Below are 14,803 nucleotides of genomic sequence, written 5' to 3' on the forward strand. Positions count from 1 at the left end.
CCAGGTGGCCCGGCCCGCGCCGCGGGGGGGAGGCGCCTGGGCGCGGGCTCACCCCGGGGCGGGGAGGCGCGGGGAGGAGAGGGGGGGATGGAAGGGGAGGGGAGGGGAGGGGGAGCGGGGAGGGGGAGCGGGGCGCCGCCCCCGGCCCCCGGGGACCCCCCCCTCCCTCCCGCGCCCCGCGCAGCGCCCATGCGCGCGCCCCGCCTTATAGCGGCCGCGGCCGCCGCTCCCCGCACTCAGCGCAGCGGGCGGGTGCGGCTCAGGTGCGGGGCCCCAGCCAGTCCGTGCGGCTCCGTTATCGCCCCCGGCGGTCGGTCTGTCTGTCTGTCTGTCGGTCCGCGCGTTCCGCCCTCCGCCCGGGGCCGCACATCGGTTGTGGGTCGGGCTCGATCGGCGGCGGGAGCGAAGCCTCGGGACCGAGAGGGCGGCAGCGCCGGGGCCGCTGCTCCGCCGGCGCCGGGAAGCCGAGGCGCGGGGTCCCCGCAGGAGCCGGAGCCGGAGCCCGTCCTCCCGAGCCCCCCGCCCCTCCCCGGTCCAGGGCGCCGCACCATGGCCGCAGCCTGGCTCCCGCTCCTCTGCCTCGGTGGGTAGCGCCCCCCGCCCCTGCCCCCCGCCCGGCGGCGGAGGCTGGAGCCCGTCTTCCTCTCTCCGCAGGTGCGGGGCTGCTGCTGCCCGAGCGCGCGGGCGGCCAGGGCGCCGGTGAGTGCGGGGCGCGGGGCGCGGGGCGCCGGCGGGGAGCGGGGTGGCGGGCTGATGGGGTGCCGGCGGGGAGCGGGGACTGGGGTGCTGGCGGGGAGCGGGGGGCGGGGGGCGGGCGGGGAGCGGGGGGGCGGGCTGATGGGGTGCCGACGGGGAGCGGGGTGCCAGCGGGGAGCGGGGTGCCGACGGGGAGCGGGGTGCCGGCGGAGAACGGGGTGGCGGGCTGACGGGGTCCCGGCGGGGAGCGGGGTGGCGGGCTGACGGGGTCCCGGCGGGGAGCGGGCGGCCCGGCAGCGGCGGGCGGGGTGCGCTCAGGTGCCCCCGGACCGCGGCCCCGCGGGGGCAGGAGCCGGTGGAGGGCTGCCCGGCGGCCCCGTCCACGCCAGGGCCCCTCCGTCCGACTCACCCCTTTCTCCGCCCGGGGGCCCCGGGTCCGAGGGGGGCGCTCTTCCCCAGCCACGGAGAAGAAGCCCCTGCCCCTCCACACCTCGGCCGGTGTCAGTGGAGCCCGGGAAGGGGGGACCCCGCTAGTCCCGGCGCCCGCAGGCGTGGGAGCCGGGAGCAGCCCTCCGGCCGGCTGGACGGTCCGGCTCCCGGGAGAGGCCTGGCCCCGGGCTGTGCCGCTAGGAGGGAGCCCCGGATAGAGTTTGCTCCTGTGCACAAGTCCGAGCGTGGCTGTGTGGTGCGGTGTGTTTCCTACCAAGCAAAAGGCAAACTCTTTCCAGAGTGTATTCTTTGTTTTCCTTGAAAGGAGAAATGAGGGTAAGGCTTTCACCCGGCTGTGTTCAGCCCCACGCAGCCCTCCGCCTCCGCCCCCCCCCCACACACACACACACTCACTAAAGTCAGTGTTGACAGATGAAGGTAGTGTGTGTGATGCCACTGAGAATGGGAGGAAGAATTAAGGCTGTTCAGTAAAAGGTATGAGGCTACTGTTTTTGGTAAAGATTTCCATTTCCCGGGCACCCTACAATGTCTCAGAGCCAGGGGACTGGCAGTGCACCTGGCACCCTGCCTTCCCTTCCGCGGACCTTACAGCACAGGGCACAGCTCCTCACAGAGGCCCTTCGGGGAGGGTGCTTCCTGGCCAGGGGCTCAGGGGTTGGACCATCCTCCCTGCATGAAAAGGTTAGGGGTTCAGACTGGGGTCCTGGGCTTGTGGGAGGCAGACAATCAATCTTTCTCCCCCCCACCCCCAAATCAATAATAAAAAAACAACAACAACACCCTTTTAAATTCTAAAATCAGTTAAAAAAAAAAAAAAAAAACCAAAACACCTCTCTAAATCAATAATAAAAAAATAAAAAAAAACCTCTCTCTTTTCCCCTCTCTAAAATCAATAAAACTTATCTTAGGGTGAGGATTAAAAATAAATAAATTTAATATTTATAGTGAATTAATGAATTAACATGTTGTGTTACGGTATCTTGTCACATGTTGCCAACAGCTTGTCTTAGAGTGAAAACTTAGATTCTTTATTAGTTGGGTTGACCATGTAAAACTTGACAGTGTTAACTGTGCTTTCTAAAAATGCATTCACTGCCGGAGATAGGATCAGGCATAAGCAGGCGCCATGCTGAAGGGACCAGCTTCCCGTTTCCTGTCCTGTAGGGGTTACAGACTATCCTGTGGGCTGTGTGACCTTGGGTTAACCCAGGGCTTTCCTTTCTTCATTTGTAAAATTAGTGATTGAGCATCATTTTCCTGATTTGCTTACAGTGGTATAATTTAAAGGCACTGTGTTTGGAGGAAAGCTGGTATAAATGTGCCTCTGCAGCAAAGGATGACTTAGGTTTGTGCTTGTGTCTGTGAAAATGTCCCTCACAGGCTCAACCCCGATTTAATGCCATCCCTTCAGGCAGCTACGCACACAGTTGTCATCAGAAGTGAGATTTTTATATTGCTAGAACAAATTAATAAATGGCCAGTGAGTGTTATTTTCTAGTTCTGATATGGTTCAATTGTGTATTTTATTTTTTAAATATATTTTTATTGTTGATAGTATTACAGATATCTCCCATCCCCCCCCCCCATCCCAACTCCTACACCTCCTCTCATATCCATATCCTTGAACACCAGGTACACAAGGTTTTCACTACTCTATTGCCTGTGTCCATGGGCTTATGCATATCCTATATAATAAAAGGCTAATATGCAAATCAACCGAACAATGGAACTACTGGTTACTATGATGCGCACTGACCACCAGGGGGCAGACACTCAGTTCCAGAGCTGCCCCTTGGTGGTCAGTGTGCTCCCACTAAGGATGTCCGACTGCTGGCCTAGGCTTGCTCAGCCATCAGTCAGACATCCCCCAAGGGCTCCTGGACTATGAGATCCCCACCCCAAACCCTCCCCATACAGTGCACGATTATTTTCATGCATCAGGCCTCTAGTAAGTATATAAGTTCTTTGGTTTATCTCTTCTCACCCCCCTAACTCTCCAATTACATATTTTCAAACTGATAAGAACTGAGAACATTTTCCCATTAGACTTCATAGGGGCTGAGGACTAGGTTAAATTGGAAAATGGAGTTTCAGCTTGCTAAAATCTGGAATGGTGTGGGACAGTGTGTAAGTCAATATTCCTAACAAGAAGTGTTGAAATCCGGGAAGTAAAACGCCAATCTCATCTCCTAGTCCCCCCCACTCACCCCCTCTCCCCAAGACGTTATCACGTTCTCTCCTTCCTCTTCAGTGCCCGTCGCTATCACGTGCTTTACCAGAGGCCTGGACATCAGGAAAGAGAAAATAGATGTGCTCTGCCCCAGCGACTGCCCTCTGGAGGAATTCTCCGTGTTTGGGAACATAGTCTATGCTTCCGTGTCAAGCATATGCGGTGCCGCGGTCCACAAGTAAGCCCGCGCGTGCCCAGGGGAGAGAAGCGCACGTGTGACCGTGTCCTCTCCCTCTCTGGCCATCTGTGTCCCCCACCTTCGCTTTCTTGTGGCGCCGTCATAGGCATCGAGGCTTTCCTGACTGTCCTCGAACACCCGCTACACAAGGGAAGCTTGCTGGCCAGTGGCCAATGGCATTATTTCTTGATAGCTAGCTCTCTGTGATTCTAAAACATTGCCAGCCATGCCCTATATTAATACGTGCCAGCCATTGTTTTGAAATCCCATGACAGCTCTACTTCTGTACAAAGGTAGGTACAATCTTCCTCCACCTTACAGATGAGGGAACCTACGACAAGTGTGTTCCTATCAACACTTAAGCGTGACGGCACAAAACCGTCTTCCCAGGCAGATGCTGTACCTGTGTAAGCAAGTTTGTGTTTTTTGTGTTTTTAAAAAAAAAAAACACAAAAAAACTGGAAGCACTCTTAGATGGGTTTCCCGCTGAACTGTTCTCCTGACTAACCGGATAACAGGTGCTGCCGGGCACAGACGCCAGCCGGGTCCCTGGAGAGGGCGGGGTCTCAGGGTCCGTCCTGTGTTGCAGGGGGGTGATCGGCAGCGCCGGGGGGCCTGTGCGCGTCTACAGCCTCCCCGGTCGGGAAAACTACTCCTCGGTCGTGGCCAATGGCATCGAGTCTCAGACGCTGTCCAGGTGGTCCGCCTCTTTCACCGTGACCAGTGCGTACATTATGTTCTTGCTTTTGTGTAAACGTTGCCCTGCCTCCCCCAAAACAACAAAACCTTTTCTGCTTTTCTCAGCCCAACATCTTTAACTTGGATGGCAAAACCTGTGGTCAGGGGTCCACGATGGGCTATGGAGTCAGGGGACCCAAAGAGTCAAGGACTCACTCCAGCCAAACTTGGGGAACGGGGGGGGGGGGGGGGGGGGGGGGGGGAGAATAATCTTGCCGTCAGAGATGGCAATAGGAACTTGAGTGGTCTGTAACCCCATAGGTGTTTGCCAAGTAACACTGAATCATTTTTGGCGGTCCTTCCAAAATATGACCTGCCCTAGCCAGTGTGGCTCAGTTGGTTGGAGTATCATTTCTTACAACAAAAGGCTACAGGATCAATTCCGGGTCAGGACACATCCCCAGGTTGTGGGTTTGAACCCCCAGCCAGGGCGCCTATGGGAGGCAACGAATGGATGTTTTTCCTCTCCCCCTCTCACTCTTAAAAAAAAAAAAAAAAAAAGACCTAATATGCAAGGATCCATTTTGGTTCTCTGAAACAAGAATGCAGCAGTTGCTCCTGAAATTTGCCGTCACTGTGTTCTATGTACCGTCCTATAGGACTCTAACTTAGATTTGTTGTGCTTTGACGATAAAAAAGGAAGAGGGAAAATAGCCTCCTCTTTATTTTAACAGAAGGCAAAGCTGCCACCCAGGAAGCCACAGGACAAGCCGTGTCCACAGCACAGCCGCCAGCAGGTATGAATACGGAGCCTGCCTTGCCTCACACAGCGCGGGAAAGGCCTTATACAGATACGTAGGCCTTATACACTACTGCCTTCATTGTTGGGGCATTGCTTCCCCAGTCCAGAAAATCATAAGGAAATAAATTTTCAAAAACACAAATCCTTTTAAGAATGGCACTACTTGTCATGAGCTTTTCGCTATGGAACTGTCTTCCATTTGCTGATGCCAAATGCTTCCTCTCCCCCCCCCCCCCCAACCCCCCAGGTAAACGACTAAAGAAAACACCCAACAAGAAAGCTGGAAATAAAGGTAAGAACCCCGACAGCCATTTGGGAAAATAGCTCCTTCCCTCTTGAACTGCTCACCGAAAGACTTGTCTGGGTTTCCACAGACTGCAAAGCAGACATTGCATTTCTGATTGACGGAAGTTTTAATATTGGGCAGCGCCGATTTAACCTGCAGAAGAACTTTGTTGGGAAAGTGGCTCTAATGCTGGGCATTGGAACGGAAGGACCACACGTGGGCCTTGTTCAAGCCAGGTATCGACTTTGTTATGATGGGAGAATACGTGAATGATGACAAATAGTCCTTTTAACAGGTACATTTGTTTCAGTTCAGTATGTGGACAGTCTGGATTCCCAAACTATAAAGTCAGGATTTAGGATTGCCTAAGCAGACTGGATAAGTCTAAGTATTTCCTTTTTGGAGAAAAGGGCGTAGAGAAGTATATGCTACTTGTGGACTGAAAGGTTTGTTCCTCATACAGATTACCTCTGCACATCTCCTCTGCTCAGTTCTTCACTTCTCTTTGCTGAAGGGAGGACAGGCAGTGGTATTTCGGTAACTCCTCCCTATTCTGTTATATTCTTTTTAGCTTTCTCAGTATTCCCTTAATTGGAGATATGAAGCCTGACCTTTTAATTTTTATTCTTTTAAAAATAGTACTTATTGCTGTGCATCATAAAAAGCTTAAAAAACATAAAAGCACAGAGAAGAAAAATCCCAAATATAACCTCCAGAGATAATCACTGTAGAATATTTTTTTCTTTTCAGTGTTTTAAGAAAATATTTGATTGTCTATGAGGGTATTCCTTTTTTTTTTTTTTAACATACTTTTTTTATTTCAGAGAGGAAGGGAGAGGGATAAATAGAAACACCAAGGATGACAGATAATCGATTGGCTGCTTCCTGTACACCCCCCACTGAGGGCCTAGCCCGCAATCCTAGCAAGTGCCCTTGATCGGAATCGAATCCAGGACCATTCAGTCCCCAGGCTGACACTCTATCCACTGAGCAAAACAGGCTAGGGCTATGAGGGTATTTCTTGATTTTTAAACGTTTAGACTGCAAAAAATGCCTTATATCCTGTTTTGTCCATCCCTGACTATTCTGAGCATTTTACCATGTCACAAAAATTCTTCAGAAAATAATGTTTCATGTTACTCTGCGTGATTGATTACTTAGCCATTCTTCTATTGCTTCTTCACTATCACACCAAGCGCTGTGATGAACATCCTTATGACTTCTGCATGCTGTCTTGAATGAGAGTTGATTCCTGAAAGTGGGGCTGGGTCAGAGGGTTCTGACATTTTTAAAGACTCTGAATAAACAGTTAAATTGCTTTCTGAAAAGTTGATCCAGTTAACACTGCTGTCATTTTTTAAGGGTTTTCTCCAGTATTATTATAGATATTAATTTATATTTAATTTGTTCTTATATTATTTTTTGTAATTGGTTCTTCATTTATCAATAGATTTTTTTTTTTTAGTGTGAGAATGTAACTCTTGTTTTCTACTGATTTAACCATTTGTTCAACACCTTTTAAAAATGAGCCTCTTATCCCATTGATTTGTGATAATCTTATATGCAAGTTTAGGCAAGTCTGTTTCTTTGATCCACTTGCTACTTTTTACATCTTTTCTACAATGCTTTGACTTTTGTCACTTTATTGTACTTTTTAACATCCCGTAAGGCAAATTCCCCGCAGTGCTTTTCTTCATCCATATTTCCTTTGCTACTTTTACCCAATTATTTTTCAAGATGAAAAAACTACACTACCCTGAAGACTCATATAAAGACTAGATTTTCTATAAAAGCCCTTGTTTATGGTTTTTTCTATTTTAAGAAGAACATTAGAATAAGCTATATCAAGAGTTTCTATTTAAGCAGAACAACAATAATATCATTAAGGATGCAAAAGAAGACTCAATTTCATAATCATAATTTGGGTGGTTGAGAAGTGGCCATAGAAGTAAAAAGGTTATCACCCCATGACATCTGACTGTGTGACCCAGCCTCCCACCAGGTATACAGAAATCACGGCATCAGGCATGCAGCAAGGCAATCAGAGCTACAGCTGGCCCTCATACATCTTAATGGCAATTGATAGTACTACAATCTGAAAAGTTTTGCACTTTTGGAATATTGGCTTATGTAAAAACAGTGCAACAAACTGTGCTTTAACTGTTTTTTACTCAACATGGCCTTTAATGAACGGAGTAGTTATAAAAGTGAGCCATGATTTCTTTTTGCTATTAAATATGGAAAATCTCAACCTCTTACCATACACATAATTTTAAGTCTAGTAAATGTCAGCATCATTTATTAGAAGAAAAACCTCAATATTGTAACATTTTATCATTTGCTTCCTCATAACTTCCTATTTTAAAAATGTTGGCCTTAGTGTCCCTGACGCTGCCTCTTCTGACCAGAGGCCTGGGGAAATAGACGCACACAGTTCAGTGCTGCCAGGTCCCCCGAGCAGACCCAGCCTCACAGCAGGCAGCTCTGGTGTAGCCCAGTGCCCTGAGCCAGGCCTGGCTTCAGGGGCTCCTTATAGATTAGATATGGACTTTGGAGCCAAAGGAATCTGAACTTAAGGTGTGGCTGTTTGGTTGGGGAAATTGCCTAAATGTTTGGAGCCTGTTTCTTCACGTATTATAGGGATAATAATTTCTATCCCATAGAGTGAAAATTATGAAATAAGATTATACATAACATATAGCACATTACCCAGACTATAGTAAACCCTTAAGATAGCAATTGTTTTTGTTACATTTTTGAAAGATCCCTAAAAAGTCAAAGATGCAATGTCTTAGTGGATCATGTAATTAAGAAACTTGGACATTGACCACTTTAAAGTTTGTTTAAGGTATATGATTTGCTCATTTTCCTTTTCCAATTCTAACTTTGTTTTTCTTCATTTTTTCCACATAGTGAACATCCCAAAATAGAATTTTACTTGAAAAACTTTACATCAGCCAAAGATGTTTTGTTTGCCATAAAGGAAGTAGGTTTCCGAGGGGGGAATTCCAATACAGGTAAGTAGACTTTGGCACCTGGGATGTAACACAGAGGTTATGAACGATTCGATATGTTGAACAGTATTGTGCTATTTTACATAAGGAGATGTGAAACTCTTCTTCCTGTCTCTGGAGTCTTGGCTAGTATGCACTTGATCATCTGAGGTGCTCAATTTTTAATGGAAAATAACCAAAGGGTTCATTTTATTTATTAAAAAAAAATAAAGCATTGTAACCCATAACCTTATAATGAAGAGGGCAGATGTCACTTTAGGCAAGTACCTGTTTGGGATGCTAAAAGGAAGTAAAGACCAACAGACTCACCTAATAACTGTAGATGTGGTAGAAAGAACTAGAGAGCACTGTGCACCCTCAGAAAGGAGACTTCTTATTCTGAGTCTGATAGATTAAATAGAGAAGGTAGCCAGAGACCGGGATGGCAGGACACACACAGGCTTTATTGGAGGGAAAAGTACCCCTGCCAGCTGCTTCCACAGAGAGAGGATCAGAAGAGAGCGAGGGCCGGCATACAAGCACCTTTAAGGATAGGGGATGGGGCTTAGGGCACTCAGCACACGCTGATTGGTGATTAGGGACCTAGGGATTTAGGAATGGGGGCTTAGGGTATTTGGCAGGTGCTGATTGGCGGTTCAGAGCTCAGGAATGTCTGGCCGCAGGTGGGCTTTCCATCAATTGGAGGGAGGGAGGATCTATCAGAGTCCTTAGTCCTGGTTCTAATCAGTCACAGGGGCGGGAGTGCTGTGTTTCTGGCTGATGACTGATGTGATGAAAGGAAAGGGGAGGCTTTCGGGAAGTGATGGGGCAGGTGAAGACAGAATTGGCCTGACAGATCATTAAACTTTCCCACCTGGTTCTGTTATAGAACCAGGCTCTATATGTTAAATTCCTAAAGGAAGTGGCATCAGGTTGGTACAGGGAAACAGAAATGCCATTTGAGCAGCGGTGGTGGTCCAGTGTGCTTCTTTCTCACTCCTAGGAAAAGCCTTGAAGCACACCGCCCAGAAATTCTTCACGGCAGAAACCGGCGTGAGAAAGGGGATCCCCAAAGTGGTGGTGGTGTTTATCGACGGCTGGCCTTCTGATGACATCGAAGAGGCAGGCATCGTGGCCAGAGAGTTCGGTGTCAACGTGTTCATCGTCTCTGTGGCCAAGCCTATCCCCGAGGAACTGGGCATGGTTCAGGATGTCGCCTTCATCGACAAGGTAAGGAGGTGAGGGGTGTCTTCTGTTACGGTAGGGATTCAGTTTTGGACCTTGAGGCATAGTGCCGACTGGCCCGTATCTGGATTAACTTTGAACGTTCAAGATTTCCTAATTTTTTAAGAAGAAACAACGTCGGATCCCTTTGGCTATCTTTTCTGTTCTCTCCCCCACCCCCGTTAGGCTGTCTGTCGGAACAACGGCTTCTTCTCTTACCACATGCCCAACTGGTTTGGCACCACAAAGTACGTCAAGCCTCTGGTGCAGAAGCTCTGCACTCACGAGCAAATGATGTGCAGCAAGACCTGTTACAACTCGGTGAACATCGCCTTCCTAATCGACGGCTCCAGCAGCGTCGGGGAGAGTAACTTCCGCACCATGCTTGAATTTGTCTCCAACATAGCCCAGACTTTCGAAATCTCGGACATCGGCGCCAAGATAGCCGCTGTGCAGTTCACCTACGACCAGCGCACAGAGTTCACGTTCACCGACTACAGCACCAAGGAGAACGTCCTCGCGGTCATCCGAAACATCCGCTACATGAGTGGTGGGACCGCGACTGGCGATGCCATTTCTTTCACCGTGAGAAACGTGTTCGGTCCCATGCGGGACAGCCCCAACAAGAACTTCCTGGTGGTGGTCACCGACGGGCAGTCCTACGACGACGTCCGAGGCCCTGCTGCCGCCGCACACGATGCCGGTAAGGCCCTCCCTTGTCCTCGGGGAAGGGAGATTGAGGAGGGGGCTCGGTGAGTTTTAGAAGTAAACGTAAGCATTGATTTCATTGGACAAACATCCACAATGCCACAGCCGAGTTCTAAAAGCTTTACCCAGTATTAACTGATTCGGTTGTCAAGGCAGCTCTACAAATGTCATTCCAGATAAGAAATTCCCCCCAAACACACATTAACTCAGGCCAGTATCCAAACCCAGGCCGTCTGAGTCCATACTCCTGACCACTGTATTGTTGGGAAAATACCATGAGAACCACCATGTCACGTGTCATGGGGTATGTTATAGGTTCCCACATTGGACTCAAACGTGGAATATATTTGCCATCTCCAACCCCTAGTCACAAATTATCATAATTTACTATGAATCTGCTATTTGAAAATGTATCCTAACTTTTTTATTTTAAGTAGTTTTCAGGCTGGGTGAGCTTTCTAAGATGATAAGGTCACCAATGAAATTTAAATTCTATTCCATCTAAACTTTCTAAGTGTCTTTTTTTTTTTTTTTTTTTGACAATGAAAACACACTCTGATGTTATGAGAGAATATAAAAGGGGCTCTTTCTCTCTTACCCCAGCCTTAATATTACTTTTGGCAAAGGCCGCTAGTTCCTGAAGACATTAGCATGTGTTGCTGAGATCAAATAGGCCAACACATAGCTGAGGGTTCCCTTTCCCGGGACTGGAGTCCAATATTTAAAAAACAAAAATGCTAACTTGGGAGGGGGATTAGCAGCCTTCCGTCTCTCTGTACTCTTCTGCACTTCCTTTCCCGTTTGTGAATAACCTTCTCCTTTTTTTGTACATCAGCACCTCTGCTAATGCATTTGTATATTTTACAAACATTAATGGATATTTTTATTAAGTAGAACTGATACATGTAATTTAAGTGATACATGGGCTAATTTTTAAACATCTGCCTCATTTTATATGTCAGCAAACTAGCCTATGTTGAAGACCTCTTTTCTATCATACTCCTTAAAAATGTAGATGACTAAACTAAGTTATAGTTAACAGGATTGGATTCAGGCTAAAGTGAACTAGTCTATTTCAAATATATTTTCTCTGTGATGAATTGAACTTTTCATGAATATTATTGCTAGTTAACAAAACCCAGAAAATAGACTTTCTGGGCTAGGTCACAACCATTTTTGTATTCTATTCTTTTAACTATGAGTATATCCTGGGCCTGAGCTCAACACTCTAGGCTTGAATGCAGAATTAAAAGTGAGAAAAACTAAGGGGGAGAAAATTTTTACTTTTTTCTCTTGCCAGAGAGGGACTGGCTGGTGGTGATAAATCCGAAATTGTTTGAAATAGCTTTTGTATCATTTAAACCTGCTTCATTTGTATCCTAGGCTTCCACAACTCTGAGCACTGTATACCACTAGAAGGGGAATGAAGGAGGGGAGTAGCTATTGCAGAAACTCCCAACATTTTATGGGGAATTTCACCCAGAAGATAAGACAGTACACCAAGAATCCACTAAGCGACTGCTTTTACATTTGGGATTGAAGTGAATCAAACTAATGGAACAAGCCCCCTGACAAAAACGTACAGTTAGAATAAAAGCCTTCCAGTAGCTCAAGGGAATGCAGATGGAATGCCTCAATGTGACAGGAAATTCCAGCTTCGCGGGCATTTCTTTTTGGCTTTATTTCTATTGATTATATAGAGAGGAGAAAAGAGGAGAGGAGAGGAGAACATCAGTTTGCTGTTTCACTTACCTATGCATTGACTGGCCCTTGTATGTGTCCTTACCAAGGATTGAACCCACAACCTTGATATATGAGGATGATGCTCTAATCAACTGAGCTATCCTGCAAGGGCTATTTATCACCAGATTTTTGCTTTGGGATTAAAGGCTGACGATTTCTTACTAGTCAGTTTGCCTGTGTAACATACAGACTTCAGCGGAAGAGTTACTATTCACAGACAATGCAGCCTCAGACAACTTTCACCACTTCTGTATCCCCACCTCTTGTGCCAGTTTCTTACCCAATTAGAATGGCCTGACTCCAGCATCATGGTTAACTGAAGTGATGATAGCAGGCATACCAAGCTCCTGCCAATCTCAGAGCAAAATTTTCATCATTTCACTAAATACGTTTGCTGCAGGGTTTTTGTTTCTGTTAAAGATGTTTATCAGGTTATTTCTATTAATTATTATCATATGGATATTGAACTTCATTAAAAAATGTTTTTTTTTCTGTCAGTGATCATTTGCCTGTTAATATGGTAATTACACTGACAGTAAAGCTTCTGGTTTTGACCAAACTGTTTGGCCATTTTCATCACCATGACTGTTAAAAACTTACCTAACAACCTGCTATAGAGGATTTGGTTCTTCAGACATTACCAGGCAGTTTTCTCTGCAACTGTCTTAATATATGAAAAACATGTGTGATTTTATATGTAAACTGGAACTTGGGTTTACATTCCCTTAAACATGTTTCCATTGCAGGCATCACCATCTTCTCTGTGGGTGTGGCATGGGCACCTCTGGACGACCTGAGAGACATGGCCTCTAAACCAAAGGAGTCGCACGCCTTCTTCACCCGGGAGTTCTCGGGACTGGAACCCATCGTTTCTGACGTCATCAGGGGCATCTGTAGAGATTTCTTAGAATCCCAGCAATAACGGTGACGTTGTGGCAACTGAAAGAAAAATTGCAAGAGGATATAATGTATAAGCTATATTCTCTAATACTGAAATACTACAGAGCATACGAGGATCAGATACAAAACTATATTTGAGAGCCAACTGCTGTTTTAAGCAAATAAGCATTCACTTAAAGCTATTAGCTTTTAATAACAATTTAGACTTAACTGTTCACTCTGCTGAGGCTTCATAATCATGACCCTTAGAAACTCAGGAAAAGGGGTATATCATGGATTAAAACATTTAAGAGTTCTATTCTAATATGTATTAAATGCAGATATGAAAATTCCATAGCTCAATAAAAGAATCTGATATTTAGACCAAAAGCAACATTCCTTTTATCATTCTGTATTAAACATATAAGCAAATATAAGAAAAACTTAAACATCTTGACCCAAATAGATGTTATTTAGTATTCTAAAGTTATAATTAGTGATGAAATGGAAGGAATTGGCTATCGAGCTTATTTGTAGTGTATTTTCACAGTAAGTCATCACACAACAAAATAGCAGGACTTCCTACTATTTTTCTATTTATCTAATCCTTAATTTTTATGTGTCTGGGTATATATGACTTGTACACTAAAGCCATTCATGTACAAAATGTTAAGTTGGTAAATTTTTACTTACCACTTACATATAAGAAAAGCACATATTTCAAATAGGAGAACTGCAGGAAAAGTATTGTCAGTTTGACTATATTTAAGCAATAAAACTGCTAGGGACTCGTCAAGCTGCCTTTTATTTTCCTAAGTGTTTCTCCCTAGGGTATGATAAAAATTCTACATTCAATAACTTATACAGAAAGGCCAACTGAATTTTTTCTTAAAGTCATGCAATAAGACTATGCTTTTTTTTTTTTTTTTTTTTTTTTTTTTTTTTTATCATTTATTGACTGCCTACTCTTCTAAGCACAGAAGAGTATACAGCCAACACCAGATAAACAGTACCTAAGTGTTTTGTAATTGGCATTAGTTTTACTTAAATGTGCCTGTGAAGTTGGTGCCTATGAAGTGTTGAGAATTCCATTAATGTAATTGTCATTACTCCCCAAAAGCTCTCCTCTCAGGTAGAGCATCCTGCTTACCTTCTCAAGACAGGACCCACCCTCCCTCAATCAACTGCGTGCCTTACCTCCTGTGCCACAATCACTGAGCCTATCTGGATGATTTACAACCAGTTGATCCCAAAATGGTGTTAATTAGTTGGAATAATATACATACTCCAGTTAATCTTTTGAGTCTAACAATTTTAGTTTGTGGAAAAAGAATAAAAAGACTATGTACTGAAGAGGCATACCTGAAATTGCCTTTGACACTAGATAAAAATTTGGTAAAATCAAGTTGGGAAGACACAAAACTCTCCACCTTATACTGTGGCAAATATGAATTCATGTGGCAGATTTCCAAATAACTATAATAAAATGGGTCTAACATGATTTCCTCCCCAAGTGCATAAAGCACAAATTCTCAGCCAAGAGTAGCACTCCTTAAAAATATAAGCTTTAGTGAAAACCTGGCTTCTAGTCTGTAGCCTTTTTAAAAATGCTTTACCTTTAATTCTATAAAGAACAAAGTTTTGAGGTTATCGGAGGTAACCAGGGAAACTAATATTTTGACTGACTTCAAGAGTGGGAAAGGAGCAGAAATGAGCACTTTGTCAAGTTACTATCAGTTTCTATATATAAAAGGCTAATATACTAAGTATCCAACTGGTAGCTATGACTTACACTGACCACCCGGGGGGGGGGCAGATGTTCAATGCAGGAGCTGCTGAGCTGCAGTGACTTGGCAGTGGCGGTTCTTCGGTGATGTACCCCAAAACCAGAGAGGAGGGACCCCGATTCCTCCTGGGGCCTCGCGATTCCACCTTC

The 14,803-nt window shown here is 45.8% G+C and overlaps 1 protein-coding gene across 2 annotated transcripts; it reads left to right on the forward strand.

Annotated features, from left to right (window-relative positions):
* Nucleotides 1-500: 500 nt before the first annotated feature.
* On the forward strand, nt 501-13,657 carry COCH (cochlin). Of its 2 annotated transcripts, none has more exons than XM_045585192.1 (11): nt 501-583; nt 655-699; nt 3,398-3,554; nt 4,144-4,277; nt 4,967-5,029; nt 5,264-5,326; nt 5,409-5,556; nt 8,234-8,337; nt 9,317-9,543; nt 9,724-10,240; nt 12,735-13,657. In XM_045585192.1, the coding sequence occupies exons 1-11, from the start codon at nt 550-552 to the stop codon at nt 12,908-12,910; spliced, it is 1,668 nt and encodes a 555-aa protein (XP_045441148.1). In that variant the 5' UTR covers nt 501-549; the 3' UTR covers nt 12,911-13,657. The 2 variants fall into 2 exon arrangements, with proteins under 2 accessions (XP_045441148.1, XP_036306809.1); XM_036450916.2 differs by having other exon boundaries at nt 5,282-5,326.
* Nucleotides 13,658-14,803: the final 1,146 nt, after the last annotated feature.

Source organism: Pipistrellus kuhlii, unplaced genomic scaffold, assembly GCF_014108245.1.
Source record: "Pipistrellus kuhlii isolate mPipKuh1 unplaced genomic scaffold, mPipKuh1.p scaffold_m20_p_1, whole genome shotgun sequence".
Lineage (NCBI taxonomy): Eukaryota > Metazoa > Chordata > Mammalia > Chiroptera > Vespertilionidae > Pipistrellus > Pipistrellus kuhlii.